The sequence below is a fragment of the Fringilla coelebs genome, assembly GCF_963513975.1.
Source record: "Fringilla coelebs genome assembly, chromosome: 3".
Taxonomy (NCBI): domain Eukaryota; kingdom Metazoa; phylum Chordata; class Aves; order Passeriformes; family Fringillidae; genus Fringilla; species Fringilla coelebs.
Window position 1 is genome coordinate 92,147,905 of NC_140030.1, and position 25,493 is coordinate 92,173,397.

At 47.0% G+C, this 25,493-nt stretch overlaps 1 protein-coding gene across 2 annotated transcripts; it reads right to left on the bottom strand.

Annotated features, from left to right (window-relative positions):
- Nucleotides 1-333: 333 nt before the first annotated feature.
- RD3 (RD3 regulator of GUCY2D) lies at nucleotides 334-24,113 on the bottom strand. Of its 2 annotated transcripts, none has more exons than XM_084201719.1 (3): nucleotides 23,991-24,113; nucleotides 12,004-12,318; nucleotides 334-4,339 (listed from the first exon to the last, which is right to left on the bottom strand). In XM_084201719.1, exons 2-3 carry the CDS (start codon nucleotides 12,297-12,299, stop codon nucleotides 4,042-4,044), a joined length of 594 nt encoding a protein of 197 aa, XP_084057845.1. In that variant the 5' UTR covers nucleotides 12,300-12,318; nucleotides 23,991-24,113; the 3' UTR covers nucleotides 334-4,041. The 2 variants fall into 2 exon arrangements, with proteins under 2 accessions (XP_084057845.1, XP_084057846.1); XM_084201720.1 differs by lacking the exon at nucleotides 23,991-24,113 and adding an exon at nucleotides 23,313-23,734.
- Between the last annotated feature and the right edge of the window lie 1,380 nt (nucleotides 24,114-25,493).

Genomic DNA, 25,493 nt, shown 5'->3' on the forward strand with positions numbered 1-25,493 from the left:
ACCACGTAGCTTCAGAGAACTTCAGACCTTTTCAATTGCTTAATCCTGGTTATTTATCACCTTATACCTTGAGATCTGATTGTAGAGGTAGCAAGATAGAAGGTGGGCAGTTGCATGTGTAGCCTGTAGAGAGAGGATGGAGGTTTTTTTGTTTAGATCAAGCGCCTTTAGCATTCGTGCTTTCCTGCTTTGGTACATACACAGTAGGGCAGTGGAACAGCTGTTGTGTTTGGCTAGATATAGACTATATATCTAGATATAGATTATATTTCAGGAGACCTTTAATTAAAGACAACAAGTACAAATAAATTGTTCTATATTCCATAGCTTTGCTTTAATTCTCCAAGGTTCTGTGTTGAAATGTATAAACAGTGCAGTGTCAGCAGACAGGCATTTCCCTCAGAGCTTATTCCAGTTCCCCATGGCATGACACCTGCCTGAACTCTGTGCTGCTGTGGGTGAGGAACCTCAGCTCCTGCCTGCCCATCCTTTCTGGCTGCCACAGCCCATGGCCAGGCTCATCTCTAGAAGCCACAGGAGCAGGGCTGCACAGCCTCCCTCAGGAGAGCAGTGGCTCTAAGGAGTGCCAGCCCCTGGGAGCTGGGCAGTGTGGCTGAGCTGCTGCCATTACTTATTAGCAGGTATAGCAAGTCTAGGACTGCTTCTTCCTGGGTGTGACAGTGTCCTTTGGACAGCACAACACTGTCAGCAATGGGGCCACAGTGATGCTCTGAGCTGATACCAAAAGCCTTGCTCAGTTCTGAAAGAATGTTTGAGGACTGAGAATGATTCTTGTTCAGTTCACTTCTGCTTGTTAATGACGACATGCTGATAGTTAATGTTTCATTCTCCTTAAAGAGTTAAGACACAGGACAAGCTTTCAGGAGGTGCTAAAAACAGATCAGGGGGTCTCATCAAGATTTTTTTTTTGTTGTTGTTTGTTTTTCTACACTAGCAAGTACTGCAGCCCAGGAGGAACAGAGCTGTGGAGTCACACAGTTACCAATGAGGACCTGATCTTCACACTACAGAAGTTTCGTGAGAGTTTGTTTCACACCACCATTAGTCCAGATTTATGGTTTGTGAGCCACCTGCAGTGGATCATTTGGGTTGGCTTTAGCCAGAAACAATCTGGTTAGCCTCCTGTGTGTGCCCAGTGCCAGGGACCATAGCACAGTAGGTGGTGACAGTCAGGAGTTTCATGCTCCTCATTTGAACTGACACTAATTTAGCCATGCCAAATGTGGAATTAGGACAAGGCAAACATGAGTGCATAGTTGTTGCTGCATGCTGAGACCAAAGGATCATTTAAGGTTCAGTGTACAGCATTTCTAAGAAAAATGAGCACCAGAAGCAGTGCAGCAGTCACACACCCTGATCACCTCCCAGCTCTGCTTCAGTACCTGCTGCACACACAGTGCAGGAGTTCAGTCAGTCTCCAAGCAGCTGGCTGCAGGCAAACATGGTACTACTTCTACCTCTGTAAGAGTACTAGAGAGCATGGAATAAGAATAGGTCTCTCATAGCTTGGTATCTGAATATCCCTCTACCATCCTACTTGGAGCCTAGTGTAACTTCCAGAAGTGGTACAGGGAGAGAGATACCGTTTAAGAGTTTGGATTACGTTTTATTGTGGAATTATAAATGATAGGTAAGTTGAGGCAAAACAGCTGTCACAAGCACTGCCCCAGCCTGGCCTCCATAACATGCAGGGCTTTGACCAAAGGTCAGCTCTGCCTCCTTGGCTGCACCAGAACAGTGTCTGCCAGCTGGAAGCTGTTAATGAAGGACACAGCACAATCACAGGCCGCTGTGATAGTGTGAACACCTGTCAGGGATTTCCTTGGCTTAGAACGTTGCTGCAGGGAAGGTACTTACTGCTGATTCTCCTTAAGAAAGAGTGAGCATGCTGCTGACACTGTACTGTGACAAAGAGCTGTGTGGCAGTGTGGCAGAAGGTCCCATGTCTCCCAGCAGTCCATCAAACATCACATCGATGCAGTCAATACTGAAGGTGCCAAACAGAACATAAGTGCAAATAAAATGAATCCAGAGCTGCAGCATGAAATTCATGAACTCATCTCAGTCTTCAGTACCATACAGTGGCTTGCAAATATATTTTAAAAAATATGGCTGACTCTTTTCCAAACAAGAATTGTTTCTGCAAATTGCGGTGACCCCTTGCTAGAGATCCTACATCTTCTAGACAGCTAAGGTTATGCTAAGTATGTCTAGCCTTGGTTTTTACTTCATGTGTGCAATCACGTTACTTCACAAGGACATATGGCTGAAAAACACTAATCTGATTGTCAGAAGGCTTTAAACTCTCCCTCACTGACCTCAACTTGGAATAGCCTGTCCCAAACTGGATGCTGTATGTGGAAGCCCTGACTTTTTTGATTAAAAGTGAGCTGCTTTCTGTCCCTAGGAGGGTTGCTGGCAGCAATGCTTACCAAGGGACAGAAATTGCAGCCTGCTGCTGCTAAGAAAGCCTTGTCTTCAATCTTACATAGCCCAGAGGGGAGAGAGGAAGAGTCAGAATCCCAGTCTCAGAGCTCTTAGGGGGTTGATCTTGATCTTTGTTTTATGCTGCCTTCCTCCATCTCTGGAAGAAGCTGCACATTTCTAGTCTAGGATAGATTTCATGCACTGGAATTCTTCCCAGAGTTGGCACAGCTTCAGAGGGTTTTAATCTTGGCTGTAGAACCCACATGCTGTTGCAAAGATCCCCAGGGGAAAAATAGCTGGAAACGGACAAAAGAACAACAAAGCTTCAGGGTCCTCCAGGAGGCTATACCCCACTGAGATGATTCCCCAGAAGCCAGTCATCCAGGCAAATCCTTCTCTTCGTTCCCCATCTCCCCTTGGTCACCACAAAGCATCCCTGCCCTTGGGTTCTCTGCAGGACACTTGACTTTCACAGCGTGCCCTGCTGTTTCCTTTGCTGGTGAGAGCTCTCCCTGCCAATGCTGAGTTAGGGCCTTAGCAGCTTTTCCTTAGTGGCATTTTCCTGTCTCTCCAAGGTCTCAGAAGAACCTTCATCTGCCAGAGCACTTCAGTCACAGCAGCAAAAAGTTCACATGATCTCCACTGCTGCCACTGTACAGAGAGCCCTAGAGATAAATGCTGAGTCCCTTTGCCCTTCCCTTGACACAGATATTTCAGGCTTGGCCATAAACATTAATTTCTAGTGTGTAGGGTGATTTCTGATTTATTTCTGGGGTGTAGGGTGGAGCACTCAGCAACACAGAGCACTGAGGCCCCAGAACAGCACTTGACACAGCACTGAGTTATCCACCTGTGTATCTACACAGCAGGTTGATAAATTTCTATCTACTCTGCAGGTGCAAAGTTCTGGGGGTTCTGCCTGCACAAAAGAGAAAGTACCCAAAAAATTTGAACGTGCATAAACTGGTGGTTGTGGAACATGATTGGTCTTTAATCTCAAAAAGCTTGGGTCTGTTTCTGCTCAGGTTGGATTGTGAACTGTCAGCAAAAAAGTGGATCAAGAGCAGTGCTGAGGTTACCTGTGAAGTTTGTTGTAGCACTGAGGAAGGCTATTAGTTGGAAAAGGAAGTTCAGTTCCAAATCAGATACTAGCTTTAGCTCACAAGCCTGATCCTGCAAGCCTCACTCATTTAAGCGGCTGTCTTGCTTTCAGCAAGATTGGTGCAGCAGCTCTCAGTAGCTTGAGCCAAAAGTTTTTATAGATAACTACATCCAGGCTGGAGGGGAAAGGGAGAAGACAGACATAGCAAACCTAATTCATTTTCCACAAGAAAGCAGTAATAAAAATGAGATAGTAAGTGAGCCTTGTCCTTAAGGTTACTGAATAGCTACTGAGTTACAGGAAAGGCTACCATGTTTGGTAATAAATGGTGTCACAGACTGCAGGCATCAGCAGCGGTTACTACGGACACAGCTTCCAAGACAGAGACAGGCAGGAAAAGAGAGACGGAAAAAAGGAGAAACAGTAGAGTTAAAAAAGGGTTAACTGGGCTTTTGAAAGATCAGTGTCTAAAAACCTTATTCAGTACAGAGTCAGAAATCCTTGGTGTTCCGAAATTCTGGCATGCTCCAAACCCTCCTGTTGGGCTGGGTGCCCCGTTCCACATCCTCAGAGATGGTCTTGATGTCACTGATGAATGGGGAAATCCTGGAGCGAGATTTAAATGTTGTTAAGGAGAGGCTGGTTCTGTTCTTTGTGTTCCACTGCCTTGCAAGCTTCTTGGCCTCTTCCTCCTCTTTGATCTTCTCAGCAGCTTCCTGCAGGACGGAGCGGAAGAGCCGGGATACTTCCTGCGCTTCTGGTTCGTACTCCGCAACCACTTGCCTGAACCTGGAAGCACAGTCGAGGCACAGCTTTGATTAAAAACATCAAATTCCAGATTGCTGCCAAATCACTGTGCTAGGCCTGCAACTTGCACTTTCCTGCTAAATGGGACTCCCAGGACAGAAGGGAACAACAACAAGGAGGCGCCATGAAGATATGCCCAAGGTCTCTAAAATCACAAGCAAGCCAGGGAATGTAAGGAAGAGATGAATCACTGTTTCTTATAAGCACAAGAAATAATAGGGAGAACCAAACAAAGCTAGAAGGCAAGTTTGAAACAGAAGGAAGTGCTCTTTTCACACAACACCTATTAAACCAGAACTCAATGCTATTAATAGCTTAAGAAACAAAATTACTGGACAAGTTTGTGGAAAATGTCTCCAGCGCTGCTGATTAAACGTGATTGTCCAAATGCACATCATTGCTCGAGGCAGTCCCTGAACTGCAGCTTACCAGAAGCTCAAGGTAGACCAGGGAAAGCCCCACGACTTCCCCTGTCTTCCTTTCTTGTTCCTGACAGCATTACCCAATGGCCTCTAGACAAAGGAAAATCCAGTCACTTTCTTTGGTAGTCTTTCAATATTTAACTTTCTGTGGTGTTTCATCTTCCTATGAATTTCTGTAACATAATGGACTGGCTCAGCTGAAAACATCTTGGTTGGCAGCACAATGCTGTATCTAATTAGATAACACTGAATTACTTCAGTGCCTTCTCAGCAAAGAGCTCAAAATTGAGTTTTTTCAAAATTTATTAACCTAGCTTAGTACCAAGGAAGTGAAGAATCACCACTGTTTATTTTGCAGGTGAGGAAAATAAGATGCAGGGCAAAATAGTTTTCTTGAAGTCACTGAATGGACCACTGGCTGGGCAACAAAGAGATCATGCCATTGCTGACACCTTGTTGGGTGAATTGTCCCCAGCCTGGAGAGTGTGGGAGCCACTGCCAAGGTTCACCCTCTGATCATGCAGATACTCTGATTGTTCTGTAATAGCACGCATTTGTGATAGATGGCAATATGGCTGCTCTTCTAATAAATAATCAGTTCTTAAGGTAAAATTATACCTGCAAGCAGACACAGAGCTAAACTAGTACTTCACTAAAATCAAGGAATTTGTACTGCAGGGAAGCTAAAGTGTATAAGGTAAGCATTTTGATATTTTCCTCCAAGAGAACTGGACAAGGATGGAAAACAGTAGGACTGTATTTAAATGAGCCCAATACAGCAGAAGCTGATGGAATGAGAAATTGCCTCTTGGGTTTTTGAAAAGCCCCAGGAATGTAAGAAGGAGTTTAGCACATATGGAATTGCATTGCTTAATGGTGTGCCAAAGGATACCCAAGATAATAGGGACAGAAAGCAAGCCAAAGAGAAACCAGAAAGACTTTTTCTATGTTTATGTATTTTGACTCTGACTGTGGAGGCCTGAAATTGGCCACACATCTTGAAACCCTGCTGTATCCCAGATATTCCTCTCCCAGCAAGTACTGGCAGCTACAGGTACAGTTGTGGAGACACCAGTGCTGCTCAGTGAGGGAACTCGGTGTCAGCAGAAGCACCAGTCCTTCCAGTGTCAAGCCAGAGCAGTTTGACACAAAACCTTCCAGTCACCAAAATGTTCTTTAACTGTTTCAGTCGCTTTGGATGAATTCTTATTCTCCCTCCTCTGCCCCCTCACCAAAACCCTCAAAACTTTGAATGTTTGGGTGCAAAAGGCCTCTGAGGTGCTGTAGCTCATGCTGCTTATCAGCACTGCCACAGTGACACCAAACTGAATTGTGCCTGAAAGGGAAAGAGATGGTCTCTTGCTGAGGGTTAGCAGACAACAGCAGGAACTGGGATTTGCTGGACATTGCACACTTCCTTTCTGCCTTTTGAGGAGGCACTTCAGTTTCATTATCAAAGAGCCCAAAATACAGTTTTCACAATAAATATATTTTTCCCTTTTTCCTATTTGAAGCATAGACAGGTGAGTCCACAGAAACTCAAGTCTCCACAACATTCTTATTATTATACCGGGGAAAGCAGCTTCAAAGGATTTCTATTGCAGAAGTGAACTAAAATGAGACATTTCATTATTTTATCTCAATGTGTGTTTTAAAGAGAGGTGCTATCATATTTTATACATATATATATGTATATAATTACATCCTCTTCTTTTGTACTGGCAATTGTGCACCCAAAAGGCAACATCACTGCCTCCACTTTCTGAGGCTGTGTGTCCTACTGCTGGATTGTGGCTCCAGAGCAGGGAGCAGCACACATCAGGCTATTATGGGCCAGTGCCTGGCTCTGGGTACAAGAGGGGAAATGAATTATATGACAGCAAATATTCCCCCTGAGCAGAGAGCTCTAATGCTAATGCCCTGGGTCGCTGGAAACACTCCCAACCAATCCAGCTGAAATAGTTTTCTGAAATCAGGGTAGCTTTCCACCTGCACAGCTATCTGCCCATTTGCACTCTTCTTAGCTTAGTTTTGTCAACTCTGCTGTTAAGATTTACCTCTAACTTTTCAGGACCAACATCAAAACTACTTTGTAAGGATTTTAGCAGGTCTAAAAAACAAAGAGAAAGCAATCCAAAAGACTGTCTGCCAGTCACAGAAGGGAAAGCCACCCTGATTCTGAAGGAGAAGGGAAAGGGGATCCTTTTCTCTCCCCTAACAGGATGAACTAAGTTCACCCCTTTATTAATGCCCACCTAACTCAGTACCAGCACGTTTGTGTAAGGGACAAGCTCCTGTAGAAATCCTAAAGGAGTGCACACCACAAATATTTCTCAACAGAAAACTGAGAACAGGAAAGATGGACAGGTTATCAGAGCTGAGCTCCAGCTAAACCAGTCTGTGCATCAGAAGAAAAAGATGGTTTTGCTGCAGGCACCTACACATAACCAAAGCCATCTTCCCCAGGTATGAGTGAGCACCAGCTGATGTGCTGGATGCTCCAGCAGTTTGCCCTCTGCACAGAACAGCCAGTATGCAAAACCAGAAAACTACTGGAATCAGGGAGTATGGTCTCGTATCTTGGGAAGCAAACTCTACACAAAGCTGCTCAGTGGGGTTAAGAACACAAAATTGCACAAGGCTCATCTGTCCTCTACCACAGGTTAATAGCCTTACTCTTTTGCATAGGATAGTTTCAAACCAGGCAACTGCACAACCATGTCCAGAAACACCTCAACAGGGTTTCCTTACTCACCACAGAAGCAGACCTCCTATCTTATTTGTGGCTCAAGCTATGGAAGTGCTGGTAGCTCTCCTGGAACACGTCATGCACGTCACACAGCGACTGAGACGTGACAAAAACTCACCTTGAACCAGCACAGATCTGGGGAGGATGAACAGGCATACACAGGGATGAGCACATTCCCCAGTCCAGGCAGTGTCTGAATCACAGTTCAAACAAATTTGTTCCTTCCTTTGCCTTAGAGGGCTGTCACATTTCAAGAATCCTGCTGTGCTTGGCTCATCCTGGCACTGCTTTTTAAAGCACTGTCACCTGCCTGTGTTATTCTGTAGGTCCCCCATACAGCAAGTTCCCTAAGTACAGCCTGAACTTTAAAGACCTGTTAAATCCACTGAAAGTCCATGGATTTAAACAATGTGCTTATAGTTCAGGGTATTCCTGAGTGCCTGCCTGAATGGGGAGCTCTAAGTAGATTTAGTCATTCAAAGAAAACGTGGGGTTGCTTAGTGCTAATAATTAGCTGCTGACTCCTGAATCTATATTTTGAGCAATAATTCTGGTTCTAGGGTAACACTCAAACAGCTGTGCTAGAAAAGGTTCCTTGTCTCCCCAAGAATTACAGCATTCACACTAATTGCAACACTCATGTCACATCACCTCAAACTTAAGCTTGTAATTGTAAATAAATCCATTTCTGATTGAGTCATTTGTCTTACACGAAATCTTACTAGGAAAGTCACTTCAGCTATACACAATCTTTATAAAATTACAGTCCTTAGCCTGTGATATTGATAACAACTCAGATCACCAATATGCAGGTCTACATTTCCATACTAAGGAGTTTTTTGTTTCCCTCTGGGCACAGGAGGACAGAAACCAACTGTTTCACTTTTGCTGAAACTGAAAGAAATTAAACAGACTTTAACTAGCTCTGACTAGGGTTAAAGCTCTGAGTAAAGATGGGAAAAATCCAGCATTTTTAATTGGCAAAATTCTATTCTACTTGTTCAGTTTAACCAGGGCAGATAGGTACTACAGACCTCACCAAACTCACTGTCATTTCCTTCAGCTGGCTCCAGGATTTAATTTTAAATAAACAGCCATCTCTAACCCAGTAACCTAAAGCAAAGTCACTCCTGAATGCAATGGCTTTATTTGCAGGAGGTGAATCAGAGTCTCCAGATATCTGATACTATTTCAGTGTATTTGAATCCTTCCAGACTTTCAAGAGCCTCAAAGAGAAGCTTCTATTGACACAAAATAGGCAATCTGGATCTGAAAAAAACCCCTGTTCATGTGTGAAGTGCTCCTTTCCAGCCTCCTCCACATCTGAAGAAACAAATTTGGAGAAACTTTGCCTCTCAGTAAATGAGCCCATACCCACAGAAAAGGACAATTTGGATAATCATTTAGAGAACAAAGTGACATCTCTGACAACTCATATAAAAATGTTTTGTTCTAGCTTTGACTGTGAACTCAGAGGCTCACAAAGCAGGAGACCTTGCATGACACAAACAAAACAAAGTGTGCAGTCTTGCAAGATGCCTGCTACTTGTGTTATTTAAGAATTACGTGCTTGTTGAGTGCAAAAAGGACTTCAAAAAGGACCTCAGCTCTTCAAATATCTCAAATGGAAGGGAAAGGATCAAGCTTGCTATTTCAGTCAGAACCAAGGGCTTTGGTAGGGTACATGCTCTGCATTTGAATTTCCCAAAGCAAACTCACAAACTTTTTTTTGGTGGAAGATTTTTCTAAAAGCTGCTACATATTAGGAAGTCACAGAGTACTTGAGAAAAATATCAGCAGTGCAATGATATTATTAATAGTACTTCACTGGAAATGTGGAGGTTTCATTGCATTCCTATTATACTCATCTTGGGCAATTTTGGGGAAGTTACTAAAATCTCCATCTTATCTCTCTTTCTGAAAAGAGAATTTATCCAATTTTGGCTGTGTTTCTTTTAAATTGCAGGCTCTTTATTTTTTTTCTTTCTTTCTCCTAACATGGCAAGCCCCATTATTTGTCTTTGTTTCCTCACCAGCAATGAAAATTCCAAGGAATGACAGAGCTCTCAGAAGGTAGAAAAGAAGAGGGGTCAACTCTTAACATTTCCAACACAAGATGAAAGGATTATTACATAAAACTAGGACACTAGCTTAAGACAAGCAAAACACAGTTTTTTGTAACAGAATTGTAGTTCAGGAGTAGAACTCTGACACAGGGTGCCAAAAGGTTTTAAATTTACATGTGTTCAAAAACAGAAAAGCTCCCACAATATAAACAACTGAAAGAAAAAGCCACATGGGCCAATTATGGATAGAAGGTCCACTTGTGGCTCCAGAAGTCTCCCAGTTACAAGGCACAGTAAGCTGGATGCTATATATGAGGTGTAATTGTTCCTGCTGTTGGATTTGCTTCCTTGTCCTTTGCTCTTTTCCTTGCACAGATGCCCCTGGTCACACACAGACTGCCCATCAGATCAGCCAGACCTTTGACACAATCCAGTTCCACCATTTCTGTGGCTGTGACAGCCCCTTCTCAGTCACACAACTGTACCAACAAAGATTATGAAATCCTCAGGGTTTATTTTAGTGTGGCTTTGCAAGCTCTGCAAGCTCTGTAAAACATGCCACTTCTCAAATCATAGTGTAATACAATTTATGACAGCACCCTATTTGTAAGAGGAGTTTTAAGAGGATGGTTTCAGCCTTTTTCAATCATGCCCACACAGAGTCCACCAACGTTGTGGAGTACATTTATCTACTGCCATCAGTATGCTGAATCCTGAACAACAGTGAACAACCATTACAAGCTGCACTGCAATCATACCTCTTGCATGATCTGTATCAATTAAACAAAAAACAAATAGCAGAGCAGCAAGTTGTATAGAGTTCAGCTTCATACTTTCCTGAAGAGGATGAACCTTGGGGCCTCTCTGCTCCAGCAAATGAAGCCTGCTGTCTTGGAAATAACCTGTTAGCCAGACAGGCCTTGCTCAGTGGCCCTGGGCACGGTAAAGATAGCTCTGAATCCCAAGGGTTTGAAGTGGCTTGTTTACAGCATAGCTTGGAGTTATACAACCACAAGGCAGGTGCTGTTCCCAGCAAATTTTCACTGGAGAGCTTTTGGTCACTGAATGATCCCAAATTCTGCCACCATGGCAACCTTTGCAAGAGCCAAGGCTCTGTGTGCCAGGTTGCTTCCAGGGTTCAGCCCCAAGGAAGATGAGGGCTAGAGAGGTAATTTTGGCATTCTTTCCTGGCTACATCCACTGTAAGGCAGAGCACCAGCTATTTCCAGCACTTTTACAGCTGCAACCCAAGGGAAAACAGGAGCCAGCTTAAACAGTGAGGGACTGCAGGATGCTGAGAGCCCTCTTGTATATGTCCTGCAAGGACTGTGTTCACCCTAATCCCAACTGAAGAACATGTTGGAACAGGGGAAGTTGGTTGTAAAGGCCCATTTCACAACTTTGCTTTGGCTAGGGTGCACTGCAGAGTCACTGTTCCTCACTTTGCCAAGCTTGCCTTCACTGTGCCAAGTGCAAGAGTTTATCTTAGAACAGCCAGCCCAAAAGGAAAAGAGCCATACCCTTCCCTTCCAGTCTGCATGCTACAGCAGGCTTAGATCAGTTTCTAAAGGCATTTTCACAGGAGGTTACTCAGCTGGCAGGCAGCAGCCCTAAGTGCAGCACTTGAAAGGCTCAACAGAAAGAGAGGCTGTGTGTACATCTACACTGCAGAAGTCAGAAGCATCACCTGGCTGTTCAAACCAACTCATCCTCACCTGCATCCCATGACTCCATGTCTAGGGTAAGAGGGAGGGTAGGGAAGGGAGACATTCTCTGGGAGCACCTGCTTCACAGGCTAAAAAAATAATAGCACTTTTAGGTTTGGACACTGGGGACAAGTGCCTCAACAGACCTGCTGGACAGCTTAAATCCAGGAATGAAGGCTCCAGTGAGAGGGGGGAAACACCAAAGGAGGCTGTTCAGAGGCTGTGGAACCTCTGCCCTCAGAGATATTCAGCAGTGGACAGGACAAGGCTCTAAACAACCTGATCTAACTCTGAAGGTGGCCCCATTCCAAGTAGGAGGTGGAAGTACATCCCTCCACAGGTCCCTTTAAACGTCAGTTTCTCTCTGATTCTAAAGTCTGAAGCAAAAAAGAGCCCTCACAATACTGAGATGGTACCTGTTCATCAGGCAAGGTAACGCTGCTCTGCCTACTCAGGAGCACGAAGCACTCAAGCCAATGTCAGAGGGAAATAGCATCCTGTAACTTCTTGGGGGAAATGATGTTAAACTGACTTAAAACATTAGATTTCCCTTCTTTCACAAAGCCACAATGCCAGCACGACTCATGATACAGGATGCCAAGTTTCGGTTCTGCCGCTCCAAGCAACTCTCACTCCCTCCTCACACATCACAGAGAGGAAAGGGGGAAAGGCAGGCTCTTCATCATCCCATCTTTTACGGTACCTGAGTATGACAGGCCCACAGTAGGAAGGATGTATTTTGGTGCACATGTCCTCCAGCTGCAGCCTTTCCCCGGGGCTGATGTCGTAGCCGTGCTTGGGGTAGCTGACCAGCCAGCCGTAGTCCACGCCCGTCTTCATCCGGCGGTACTCGTTCTCCCGCTCGCGCTGCTGCTTCTCCGCCTGCTTCATCTGCCAGCTCAGCTCCATCATCAGCGTCTCCACCACCATCTCTGTGGGGCTCCTCTGGGAAATGCGGTTTGGGGGCTCGTTCCACCTGAACCAGGATGCCAATGACATAATGCTCCGTGTGTCTTTGCTGGGAGCGCGTTGAGGGTGGAGAGGGAGAGAAAAAGAATAGTGCCGTCATCAACACACCTCGGCTGAGAACGCTCTTCCCCACACAGCCCTCCAGTCTGCTGTTAAAATTGCTGCTGGATAACCCCTTGGAAATAATTGGTGCTGGGCACCTTGATGTTGGAACCCAGGAAATTCCTCTGGCTGCCCTGGAGCGTAGCAGGCACAGGGCCTGCAAGGAGAGCAGGAAGATAGGAAAGGCCAAGTCATGGTGAATAGCTAGAAGCCCCTCTCTTCCACCTTTGGACCCCTGCTTATCCCTCTGTCACCCTAGAGGCCACTCTCCTTTAACCCCGGCGACTGGACACTTTCTGATCCCCCTGTATCCTATATAATGGGCTCTTTTAGCCCGTTCTGGCTGGAGGAGCTGTCACTGGAACTTCACAGAACACCCAAAAAGACATCGCTGTGGGATGCCAGAACAGCCTTCTCCTCTCTCGCCCTGCGGCACCTTGCAGGCTAAGAGCTGGAATCACCAAGAGCTGAGAATCACTGGAGAGCTGATATCCCTTAAGCTTGCTATGGCTGCCAGCAGCTGGGAACTGCTTGGGGGCTTGGGCAGTCTGTCCCGTGAGAGGACTGAGCTGTCCGGACCGTGCACCTGCTCGGGAGCAAACCCGAACCCAGCAGGAGACCGAGTTACTGGAGGACTCCAGCCCCTGCCTGGGGGACTCAGAGACCTTGGCACAGAGCCCAAGCCCCCTGTGCCTTTGATCTTGACCCATGGAAAAAATTACCAACCTTTATATGAAGAATTACAAGTCAGGAAAGTTTGAGTAGAATAATGGTTAGTTTGTCATGGGCTGAAAAATAGATTTTTGAGGTTTTCAGAATGGGGGCTCGGGGTCTCAAGATGGAGGAATTTGGGCGTGCCTTGTCCTTTTTCCTTCTTCTTCCTAGCCTCCATCTTCTGGGTGATGTTGGCACTTTTAGATTGGTTTAGAGTAGAAGCTCACTGTCTAACATAGGTGATAGGTATTGGGAAGTTATAGTAAATAATGAACACATAGTTTTTAGTATAAAAAGACAACACTGCTTCTGAGGCGGGCAGTGTGCCTCAACCTGACCTTCCAGACAGACCTCGGTGGGTCAGAGAAAGAATGTTATAGATAAGAAACAATGAACAACCTTGAGAACGAGAAATGAAGAGCTCTGGCTCCTTCTTCGATGGCCAGGCTGGAAAAAGAGACTTTCTAAGGCGTCTCGGGGTCACTCTGAGCAGCTGGAGCCCCGAGACCTTGAGAAATCTCCCCTGCAGCAGCCAGCTTGCTCAGAGGGTGAGACACAGGGTGAAGAGGCACCCTCGACTTCCTCCCAGCACGTAATTAAAATGAGTCACGGTCCTGCCACCTGAAGTCAGGTCACAAGGATGCCTGGCTCCCTCCAGGCTGGGCTGGGCAAGCTTCTCCTGCCCACACACAGGACTCGGGCTCGCCTGGCTGAACCCTCACGGGAGGGCACGACCTCACAGCAGCCCTGCCTGTAAAAACTCAGTGCACAGAGTCAAAGGATTGCTGGGAGCGACATTCCAGCCAGGGGATCCTTGGAGAGGAGGCAGGATTATGTGACCTGCTGTGGTGGGTTGAAGCTGATGCCCACCAAGTACCCACCAAAGCTGCTCAATCACTCCCTTCCCCAGCTGGACAGGAGAGAGAAAATGTATTAAAAGGCTCATGGTTTGAGATAAGGACAGAGACATCACTCAGCAATTACTGTCAGGTGCAAAACAGACTCAACGGGGGTATATGAGTTTATTACTCATCAAATCACAGTTAGATAATGAGAAATAACACGAAATCTTTAAACACCTTCCCCCACTCTTTTCTTCTTCCTAGGCTCTGCTTTCTTTACTCCAAAATTCTCTGCCTCCTCCCACCCAAGCAGTACAGAGGGAGAGGGAATGGGGGTTGTGGTCAGTTCACATTGTTTCTGCAGCTCCTTCCTCCTCAAGGGGAGGACTCCTCACCTCCTTCCTTTGCTCCAGTGTGGGGTCACTCTCATGGGGGACAGTCCTCCATGAGCTTTTCCAGTGTCAGTCCTTCCCATGGGCTACAGTTCCTCATGAACTGCTCCTGCCTGGGTGTCTCACAGGGAGTGCAGTCCTTCAGGAACAGGCTGCCCAGTGTGGGTTCCCCGTGGTGTCACCAATCCTGTCAGCAAACCTGCTCCACCTTGGGATTGTCTCTCCAGGAGGTCCTGCCAGGAGCCTCTTCCATTGTGGTCTTCCCATGGGGTCACAACCTCTTTTGGACATGGGCTGGAGCGGGTTCTCTGCATCCCCTTGAACCTCCATGGGCTGCAGGGACACAGCTGCCTCACCATGGGCTGCAGGGGGATCTCTGCCCCACTGTCTGAGGCACCTCCTGCCCCTCCTTGCCCACTGACCTTGTGGTATTTAGAGCTCCTGCCCTCCTACAGCCTCCCTTCTGTCTCCCAGCAGCTGTTGCTCTTCTGTTTTTTCCCTTTCTTAGACCTGTTATCCCAGAGGTGCTGCCAGCTGGACTGATGGGCTCAGCCTTGGCCAGCAGCAGGTCCTTGCTGGAGCCATCTGGCATCTGCTTTGTCAGGCACAGGGGAGGTTTCTGGCAGTGTCCCAATGCTGTAGCCCCCATCACTACCAAAACCTTGCCACACAAACCAAACACACCTGGGTGGGTTTGCTGCTGCTGCTGTAACAACATCAGCAGCAGAGCTCGCCCTGCCTGGGCAGCACTCATGGGGGCCTGAGCTACAAGGCCAACAGAGCTTGAACCCTTATTTAGCAAATGTGTTGTTGCATGCAGCAGAGGCTACACCACCTTCTACAAGCTCAAGCCCAATTATTTGCTTTGCTGCAGGAGACTCCTTCAGCACCACCCCCAGTGCCAAGGGCACTGAGGCTGCTCTGAAAGGGAAGCAGAAGCACAGCAAGGTTTAAACTGTTATTACTTCTAAGTGAGAGGTTTCTGCTGCTGGGGAGTTCCCCAGCACTTTGCAGACAGAACAAACTGCATCAATTGGCTCAGAAAAAGAAGGAATTAACTCCCCACCCAGCCAATCCCTTCACGTTGTCCCTTCAGGACGACAATGCATGGAACAAAGTTATTACCTATTGTACTTGTATTTAAACACAATGGAACCCAAAACAGGCACTAGGGAGCTGAGCAGGAGAAAAACAGCATCTGTTTCTTCACACAGCGCACTTACGTGCCGTGTTGCTCCCTTCCATGGGCCCCCGGGGAGCAGGGGTGGCACAAATAATGATTGCAGCTGGGATTACAGACAGGCTCCTCCTGGCAGCAGCCCAATCAGGACATGGCGTCAAAAGTTAACACGAGGGCAAAGGATTAAGGAGTCTGCTTCTGCAGGCCTGAGCAAATCCTCACTACTGGGACACAGAAAAATATGTTTTTCATTTAAGCTTCCACCTTTAGTGACAATAAAAATCACCAAAAGCTCATAACTACACAGCACTCCTGCTGGAGCTGAGAGCCATGAGCTCCCAGACTCCCTGGATGAGAAGTGATCAACAGCATTCTGCCATGACTGCAAGGAAAAGATGCTTCCATGCGTCATTCACTCATCCTAAAGCAGCCTGTTCACTTTCCAAAGTGTTCATACTATGTAAATAAATCACACCATTATAGGAAAATGCTTCAAAAACCTGCATAGTCTGTACAGTGTCCCACATCTGAAATTATTTCAGGCTCTAATGCTTGGACTTTTCTAGAATCAGGAAGTTTTCCAAACTGCATCAAAGGACTAGTTTCTCTAGTCCTGTACCCTACCTCTCCCAGCAAGCAATACCAGTTTCCTCAGAAGGCAGACATGAAAGGGCTGAAAGCTTCCACAGGTCACAGGTGCAGCTACCTCAGAGTCTGAGGCACAGATCTTCTCCCCTCCCTGCAAACAGGAGCACCTGGGCTGGTTTGCAGCGCTGGCACAGGAGAGATGGCTGCAGTGCCTGCCCTGAGCATCAGCTGTGCTTATCCTGGGGGCAGCAGTCACGGCCAGCAGCTGCTGCATCACTGCTGCCCCTGCCTCATGCCTGTCCTCTGGAGGAGGAGCAGCAGCCAGTCCTTCCCTCTGTGTCCATGGCCAGGGTGCTCCAGCCAGCAGCTCCCACGGCAGCAGGCAGAGCTCTGACACAGGAACAGGCTCAGGCTGGGACTGGGGCACTGACAGCTTCCAATCTGTGACCCTGCCACTCCAGCAGGTACCTGGGTCTTGCTACGTGGTGGCCTCCACTCACCATCACACAGCATTAAGGATGAAGACCTTTTCCTTGGTCTGATCACCCCTTGTGCATCCCTAACAACAGTGAGGGGCAAATCAGGCCACAAGCTGCTGTCAATCATTTAAAGTCTCCTGTTTCTATTCAGCTTCTGTAATGACAGTAGTTTCTGTAAGCTGTTACAGGTACCATTATTATTTCCATTTGTGCCTTTATCTGATGAAGGTGAACATGCCCTTCTGTATTTTAATTCTGGCTATGACCTGGTTTCACACTGGTTTAACTCTGCTGACTTCAGTGGCATTAGGGGTAAATCACTATAAGGCATTACAATTGTGAAGCTGAGGAATGCCCTTCCAGCTCCTCCTAGCTCACCAGCTGTTTTATTAAAAAAGGAGCAAGAAGGGAATTTAGTGGTCAGACTGGGAAAGAGAGCAAGGAGACTTAGATTTTACATGAGCCTGGGCTGTTCTTACTGCATTTATGATTTTTAGTTCCACAGGTCTCCCTCAAAGCAAGGCATTCTGCATGAGAACCATTTTACCTAGCACTAGTATTACAGAGAATAAAGAGAAAAATATTTTGGATACCTTGTCTGCTGATACCAAGGCCTGCTGGACCTGAGCTTTGACCAGTCCCAGAGCTTTCAGAAAGCTCTGGTAAAAGCCAGAATTGCTTTTGGTGTGGGAACATGGATACCTCTGACCCCAAAAGTCTGCTTCCAGATGAGAAGACTATGAAGGAAGGAGAGCACCTCACCTGCAGTGAAAACAGCCTGTTTTCAAATGAAGGAAAAACCCATGCAAGCTTTTCATGCACACTGGCAGCTTGTGCTGGCTGCTCCTAAGGGAGTCCTGTTTGTATGAGATTGTTTCCTTCCCCTTCTCCCATCCATCATCTCCTCTTTTTGAGAGCTGGCAAGTGGCCATGTCTATTTAGCAGGCTCAACGAGCCACCACTCTTCCCACTGCTGCTCTTAGCAGCCTGCAGAAGATACTGTGGGCTCCATTAATTGTGGCTGCTGGTTTTAATTTAAAGTTCACAGGCAGGCTAATCATTAACTGACTCAAAATGGCTTTCCCATGTGGAAAAACTCAAAGGACTGTTGGCAAGATGTGGACAACTAAAGAAAGGCAAAAGTTACAGCCTGACCTTCTTGCTGGGGAAAAGGACAAATTTACACTTTGCAAGCATTCACATTAAAATTATTTTTAAAAAGGCATTGCCCCAGCTGAATACAGATCTTTCTGTTGCCCAATTATTCCATTTTCTAATTCCTTCTAAGAGGCTATCCTGGGAGCTGTCACAATCCAGTTGATGAACTACTCTGGTGTTATTCAACCAAAATTTCTGAGGTGTTTATACAAGTTCCACTCCAGAAAGAGACCTGGGTTTTGAGACTTTGCTGTCATTGACCCTAGACCTTTGTCCAGAAGGTCATTGTTGATTGCAAGTCTGACCAAGCACCTCACAGAGTTTTAAGCATAGTTTAAGCATATGTTTACCTTAGCTATGCTAAAGTCTGGAATACCTGGCTTTCTCCCCCTCTCTCACAGTCTCTGAGGGGTTCTTCAAATTTTAGTCATTTTTAGTAAGTCTTGCTGAAAGTTTTTCATGGAAATGTTTCCTGTTAGTTTTGCCTTTCTTCAAAACTCCTGCACTGTTCTCTATGCTGTCAGCAATTCCTGCATTTTTCTCCTCATGTACTTTGCAGCTTTCTCCATTCTTTTCTCAGGGCACGTTCTGAACAATTTCACCTCATCTTCCATGTTTTTACCTCCTCCCATGTTTCCCCATGTGATTTCCTCTTCTTGTTCCAAAGAATGCACCAAAGAACCATCAGAAATGCCAACACTCACGTGCCTTATCTGTTTTTTCACCTTCTTTGCCCAGGGTTTCAGCCCTCCCCAGCCCTTTCACCAGCAAAGGGACTCTGTTTCCTTGGCCTGCTCTCTGGCTGGTCTTTGGCCAGCTGGAGGCTGTTCATCCAGCCTGACAGACACAGGCTCCTCCAGCCTTCATCACCACTTGCTAAGACTTGTTACAGTCTTAAACCATGAGTCAATCAGCAGGGCCAGTTTAGTGTATAGAAGACCAATTTCTGAGAATCAAATATTCATTTCCATTGATCCTTCTCCCGGCCCCCAGCTTGGAATGCCCTCCAGGACAGGAGAGGAGTATGCAGAGGGTGGGAAATGTGCATTTTGATAAAAATGAGAGTAGAACAGGACTCTCTGTAAAGGCATGTCCTCTGTTGGACAAGTCTCCTGTGGTTTGCCTTTGCCTTCACAGTCCAGGAGTGCTGTGACAATCCTGTGTGACTCTTAAAAGCCTTGGGGGTGTGGTGATTGTGTAGGAGCAGGAGAAGCCTTAAAGAGGTTACATGATAGAAGCCTAATCCATAATCCAGTGAAGTCAATAGAAAGGCTGTCACTCAGCTGTAGACACATTTCCAAGAAATCCATCATCATCCAGTCAAAGTATGCCAACAAGCTGGGCTGAGGAGCTGGGAAATGCCTTCCCTCCCTTCTTGGGGGTGGTAGTTCCTTATAGCTACAGTCAGAGAGCAGAATTTGCTCATGCAAGATACCCACTTAGCCTTTTTCCACACATGTCACATCACAGGGTAACAAACAAGGAAATTTATTTCCAAAGTGGGTCCAATCTCCAAATTGTCCCCATAATTGTACTTTTTAGAAGACACATAGTCATGGGGAAAAGAGATAATGTCAAACTGCAGAGCACATTAACATCTGTTTTAAATTATTTACCTCTTTAGTAAGATTTGGATTACATGGTCCAGGAAAGTCTACTGTCCTTCAGATACCAAAAGGTGTCATCATAGGTAGATTGAACTTGGTTTGGCTGCACCCATCTCTGAATTCTGTGCTCACTGATGCAATGTTTAACAGCTGCTCAGGCAGAAATTGTGGTCATGGCTATGCTGCTGCTCTCTCTGTATGAAGTAGCATTAAGTAGCAACAGCATCAAAGATGAACCTCAAAATCTATTTTTTTTTTGTGATGAAGATATTTTCATTTTGTTCCAAAGAATCTTAGCAACTTCTAAGAAACTGCTGCCAACACCTTCTCAATTTTATTTATATAGTCCACTGTAGCTTTGTTAAAGAATCCTTGTTCTCCACCACTCTCTGGTTTGTTCAGCCTGGAGAGGAGGAAACTGAGGGGAGACCTCAGTGCAGTTTTTTTCTGACAAGGAGAAGCAGAGGGGCAGGCACTGACCTCTCCTCTGTGGTGCCCAGTGCCTGAAGTTGTCAGGGCAGGTTTAGGTTGGATATCAGGACAAGGCTCTTCACCCAGAGGGTGGCTGGCACTGGAACAGGCTCCTCAGGAAACTGGTCACAGCACCAAGCCTGGCAGAGTCAAAGAAGCATTTGGACTACTCTCTTGGGCACATGGTGTGACACTTCAGGATGTCCTGTGCAGGTGCAGGAGCTGAACCTCCATGATCCTCCTGTGTCCCTTCCAACTCAGGATATTCTATGATTTTTTTTAACTTACTTGCCATTATCCTCTCCAAACAGAGAACTGTACTTTACCAGGGCCCAAAGAACTCTACTTCCTATGTGTCTGAAATCTCCTTTCTTGCTCAGTGACACAGAAGGCTAAGGTGTTTACAGCTACCTGCCACGTGATTGCAATTTCAGTGGAAATTATTATAACCTCAGCCTGAGATGCTATGAAGCAATTAATGCTGAAAAAGCAGTAGGTAGAGCTTGTCAATCAAGAAGTTTAAAAGCAGCGCAAATATCATGATATTTTAACACAGCAGCATTCCTCATTCTGACCTGCAGAATAAAGAGAGAACTTTGGAGGACATTCAGGGGTCTGCTTAGAGACCACAGTGTAAAACCTGTGTTTTGCTTTGTAAGCACACTGATTGCCCTGTTGTGATGGACACAAGCTATTTCTGGACTAAAAAAAAATGGAAAATCACAGTGGTTAACGTTTCCAGGTACATGACCCTGTTACAAGTAGCAAGGAGCTTTGAATAACAGAAGCGCAGGGCATGAAGCGAATGCTTTAAATGCAATCTCATTGTCAACTCTTCGTGGTGTCAGGCGTTTGGGGACAGCCTCACAGCAGTGTCCAGGAGCAAAGCCAGCTGTGACAGGGCACCGTGGCACCCAGCAGCCCTTGCATGCCAGCCAATGTCTGTCTGTCCCAGCACGGCTGCGCTCACGGTCCGACCTGCCTGCCCCGGGCTGCCAGCCCCTGCTGCTGCTGCTGCCAGCTCTGCTCCTGAGCGACAGCCGCTCCCAAAAAAGCGGGACAGCCGCTCCCGAACGAGCGGGATCAGCCGCTCCCAAACGAGCGGGACAGCCGTGCTGCCTCTGTATTCCCTTTGCTCCAGCAGGCTGGCACGGTCAGCACTAGAGACAGGGATGGCTCTTTGTCTGCTGTCCTTGCCGCAGAGTCACAAGTCACTCAAGCCTTTAGTGAAGGTGCATGACTAACAATCACCGCTGGGTAAACGGGACAGGAGGGCGCTCAGAGCCAACCAAAGGGGCTGCAGGACAGAAAAGAAACAAAAGTGGTACTATTTTTATCAAAGGAAAGGTTGAGTGGCCTTCTGGAAATACCACAACAGTGATGAAATATAAGAATACGTCACATTTTCTACACCTGGTAGCCCTCATAAGATTTTTTTTTAAATGAAAGCCTTTAAAATTGAGAACACACTAGAAGTACTGTTCTTATCTCCTCCAGTACTTGTGTAGTTTGTAATACATTCTTAGAGTTTCAATCTTCTAGAAAACAAGAGTATCTGATGCATTTTACATCTGCATTCTGATTGCAAGAGGGGTAAAGAAACAAGAATTCAGTGCAAACTGGGCCCCAAGTTCAGGTAAGAATGAGAAAGATGATTTTCAGTCACTAACCAAAACACCAAGAGGAAAGGTAGCTGATCTAACAGGTACAGCTTCATGATCTAGAGCAAAGCTGCACAAGTGTAAAACAGATTTGCCTCGTTGAAATAAACAAGAGTTCTGTTGATTAACTCCAGAGGAAAATCCAGTCTTAAAGAAAGAGTGAAGGAAGGGCCCAATAGCTTGGAGCTCTCCTAATGCCTGGCACTCCCTACAGAAGATAATCTTTGTGTTATCTGCAAAAGCAAAAGGGTGGGTTCTACTCAAATCTGCTCATGGAGCAGAGCAGCATTTTGCAGTTTGTCTACTTATCAAAGCAAACGAGTTCCCTTTGTTGAAAAACAGGACTATTTTCATGCCAATATCTCACTCATGCTTGAAACAATGTTTCTACTAGCAACCATAAAAGCACTCCGTCATACAACTCACGCTAAACTGTTCCCTAAACCTACAGAAGACGGGAAGTTAAAGCACAATGAATTGCTCTGTTTGACTGACTTGTTATTAAAACTCCTATATATCGCTCAGATCTTGCCATGGTGGATCAAACACATCTTCAGTTCTACACCTTGCTTTGATCTCTGCAGACTACAAAGCCAGGTTTCCAGTCAGGAGAGAGGGATGTAAAGTATTCTTCACCATTCATTCAGCTGTGTAAATGAGAGTTCAGAAGGTAGCACAGACCCAGAGCTTTTCTGTCATTAAAATCATCCAAACCACCAGAAAAAAATATTCTGCAATAAAGCTCTAATAGCATCTGATGGAAGGCTCCAATACAAAAGGCTTTCAGAATTAAAACTCTGAGAGATCCCCAGCTCATCCTTCTCTATTCTACTACTAACCACACAATGTTATTAAAGGGGCAATAATGTCACAGATTGGAGTTTCAATTACTGCAGATAGTCATATATAGAGTTATATAAAGAGATTGAAACTCTGACCCAAAGGCATATTCCACCTGTTGTCAGGTCCTCTGAAGTATTTTTATTCATATATTATGGTGAAGACCAGACTAAGTGCTGGGAAAATGGGCAGGTGGGATGTGCATTCTCCATCCAGACTGAGGACTGATTCTTCTGGGAAAGCAGGAGTAACTCATTGCATCACAGGTGAGAATGCAGTTTAGCAGATACCCTGTACATTTCTGTTCAGGACTGAACCTTAGTTATGGCATCTACCAGAAAGAATATTGACCAAAGGTCCTCAAAGTCCCACTCTGACTGCAGAGTTTTCTCTGTACTGCAGAATACTAGGACCAGCGTTTAAGTTTGATCATTGTGACAGGAGCTACTTAAAAATATACATTGTTCTAAAATTAGAAACCAAAAGAAGAATGCTAAATTTACAGCTTGAAAACTTAAGCCTGTCTTTATTGAGATCACCCACAGCATTGGCAGAGCTCTGGGAAAGCTCATGCTTTCCGCCCTGGAATAGCTGCATGTCCCACCTGCAGGCACAGAGAGCCTCTGTGAGCATGAACAGCACTGTCCTCACATGGGTTTTAATTAATGTATCAGCGCTAGGAGATGTACGGTGTGTTCTAGCCTTAGTTACACTGCCATAACTCAGAAGCTGTCTGACCGACCTTCGTGGTACCTCACTGGGGTTGACGAACACCGAACTTCCACCCTGCAGACACTCAGTAGGGCAGGTGTCTAATCAGAGATTTTAAATATGGCATAAACATAAGGCAGCATAAACCATGCTCTCCTCCTCGACTGCCTGTCCTTACATAACCAGTTACCCAGCGCTTATCCATCATCCAGGCACCCGTGCCCGAGCCCAACCTGGGAGAGCTGTAGGGGCCCCCGGCCCCTTCCCTTCCTTCCCCTGCCCACCCATCCCGCCTCACCTTTGGCACCTGCGCTCCCGCTGCTCGTGCGGACAGACGGACCCAGGGCGAGCGGAGAGGGTACCAGGAGGAGGACGTGGCTTGAAGTCAAGCCCTCTAAACTGGCACAGCAGGCTTAAACCCACGCCGGGCTATGGATTAGCCCTGGTGACGAGATAGAACAGCTGGGCTTACGGCAGTGCTTTGGAGCGATTAGCGCTCGGTCCGCTACCTCCACATTCACAGCCTCCCGGCTGAGCCGGCCCCTCTCGGCTCAGCCGCACTTCGGCCCCTGTTTAAAAAGTCCCTCCAAACCACGAAAACTTTGTGCCGTTTTCTACCCTGCAGCTGAGGCGGCCCTTTGAAGAAATGCAGGCACCGGAGGGCACTGGCACTGTCTGCAGGCTGCAGGCGGCGTTCGCTCCCGCCGCCCCCCGGCCGTGCCCGCCGGCTCGGCGCCCCGGGGCCGTCCCGGCGGAGGCGGCCGCACCCCGCGCCCTGCCGGGAGCCGCTCGGGCCGGGCGATGACCGCTGCCCCGGCACCGGGAACGGGCACAGCCCAGCCCCGGGCTCTTCGCCGCAGAGACCGCGCTCCCCTCCGCGGGGCACCACCTCCGCCCCGCCGGGCACCCCGCCCGCCGCCACCGCCGCCGGCGGTGTCCCCTGTCCCCAGCTCCTCCTCCCGCTCCTCTTCCTCACCGCGGTGCCCGCTCCCGTCCCGCCGCCGGCGCCCAGCCGGGGCAGCGCCTCTCGCCGCCGCCGCTCCCCGAAGTTGAGCGGAGCCGCCGCCGCCGCCCCCCGCGCCCCGCCCGCCGCCGTTCCCATAGCGACCACGAGAAGCCCGCTCGGTCCGGGGCTGCGAGCTCCGCCCGGGCATCCCAGCGGCACCGGCACCGGCACCGGCACCGGCACCGGCACGGCGTCAGACCCCGCGGGGACTCGCTGCTGTAGATGGAATTTGTACCGACAAATAACGGCGCGGAAACTGGAACTACTCATTCATTTCTCGCCAAGTCCTTTGGGAACAGAACAGAACAGAGCGGTCTGCAGTCACAAAAGCCACAAGAGCTGCGCTGGGTTTGGAGGGATGAAGAAGGATGAGGGGTCGGCGCGGGAGTTGGAAGGGCATGGAGGACAAGAAGAGGAGGAAGGTTTTTACAATTAGGGGGGTGAAACACTGGCCCATGTTGCCCAGTGAAGAGTTGGAAGTCCCATCCATGGAAACATTCGAGGGCACGTTGGACAGGGCTCTGAGCAGCCTGACCTACCTGAAGATGTCCCTGCTCATTGCAGCGGGCTGAACTAGATGGTCCCAGTCACACACAGCCACAGTGTCCTCTGTGAGCCCGCAGTTCCTCACCCAGCCTCTTCTCACAGTGCAAAAATGTGCAAAACCATCCCTAGAATCATTGGCCAAACCCCCACCAAATCCCAGGACAGCCAGGCTGTGTCAGAGGGTTGCAGAGCTACAGCCTTGGGCGAGGACAGCACAGGGACAGGTGACAGCACTCAATGACACCTGCAACCTGAGCATGTGTGTGAAGTCAAGCATGCCAGCATGCCCCCACTGGAAAGCTTTCATAAATTATGCCCCAAGTTCTTGGTGTTTATGCAGCACTTGCACAGGCAGAGGACAGAGGTGTTTCAGACCATGTACAGCACACACACAAACCAAAACAGCCCAGCTAAAAAAATTACAGATACAAGATTCCCAGGGCAGCCTAAATTAAAATGTATGAGGATGGGGGGTTTTAAAGGTTAGTTTATTATTAGATCAAAAAATACAACTGGACTACAAAGAGATTAGAAGCATTTTTCTGTGCTAATTATCTGTGGAGGATTACTTGTCTGTCCTGAGCTTCAATGCCAGCCCAGTTTGTAGAGGTTTATAGCATTCTGGGTATGCTCTGCTCTAAATGGGATTGTTGAGTTTAAGTGAAAAGTCATCTTACACAAATGACTTTTCATACATTAAAACCTATTTCAAAAGTCATAAACTCTGACTAATGCAGAAGAAAACCCTCTTGAAAATGCTTAGTTTTCAGTTATATTTTCCAGGTTATATTTTCAATGCAGTGAATTCCTGGAAGTTCTTGTCATGAATCAGAGACACTGATGACTGGGGACTATCTCTGGGAACATTTCCTTGCAGATATATAAGCCTCACAACTGAAAAATCATTCATCTCTCCCATACCTTATT

Excerpts from the sequence above, each read along its gene's own strand:
- RD3 (XM_084201719.1), bottom strand. The coding sequence starts at position 12,299 with ATGTCATTGGCATCCTGGTTCAGGTGGAACGAGCCCCCAAACCGCATT. Across the intron at positions 4,340-12,003 it reads TGTGGGCCTGTCATACTCAG|GTTCAGGCAAGTGGTTGCGG; the intron begins GTACCGTAAAAG and ends CTGTGCTTCCAG.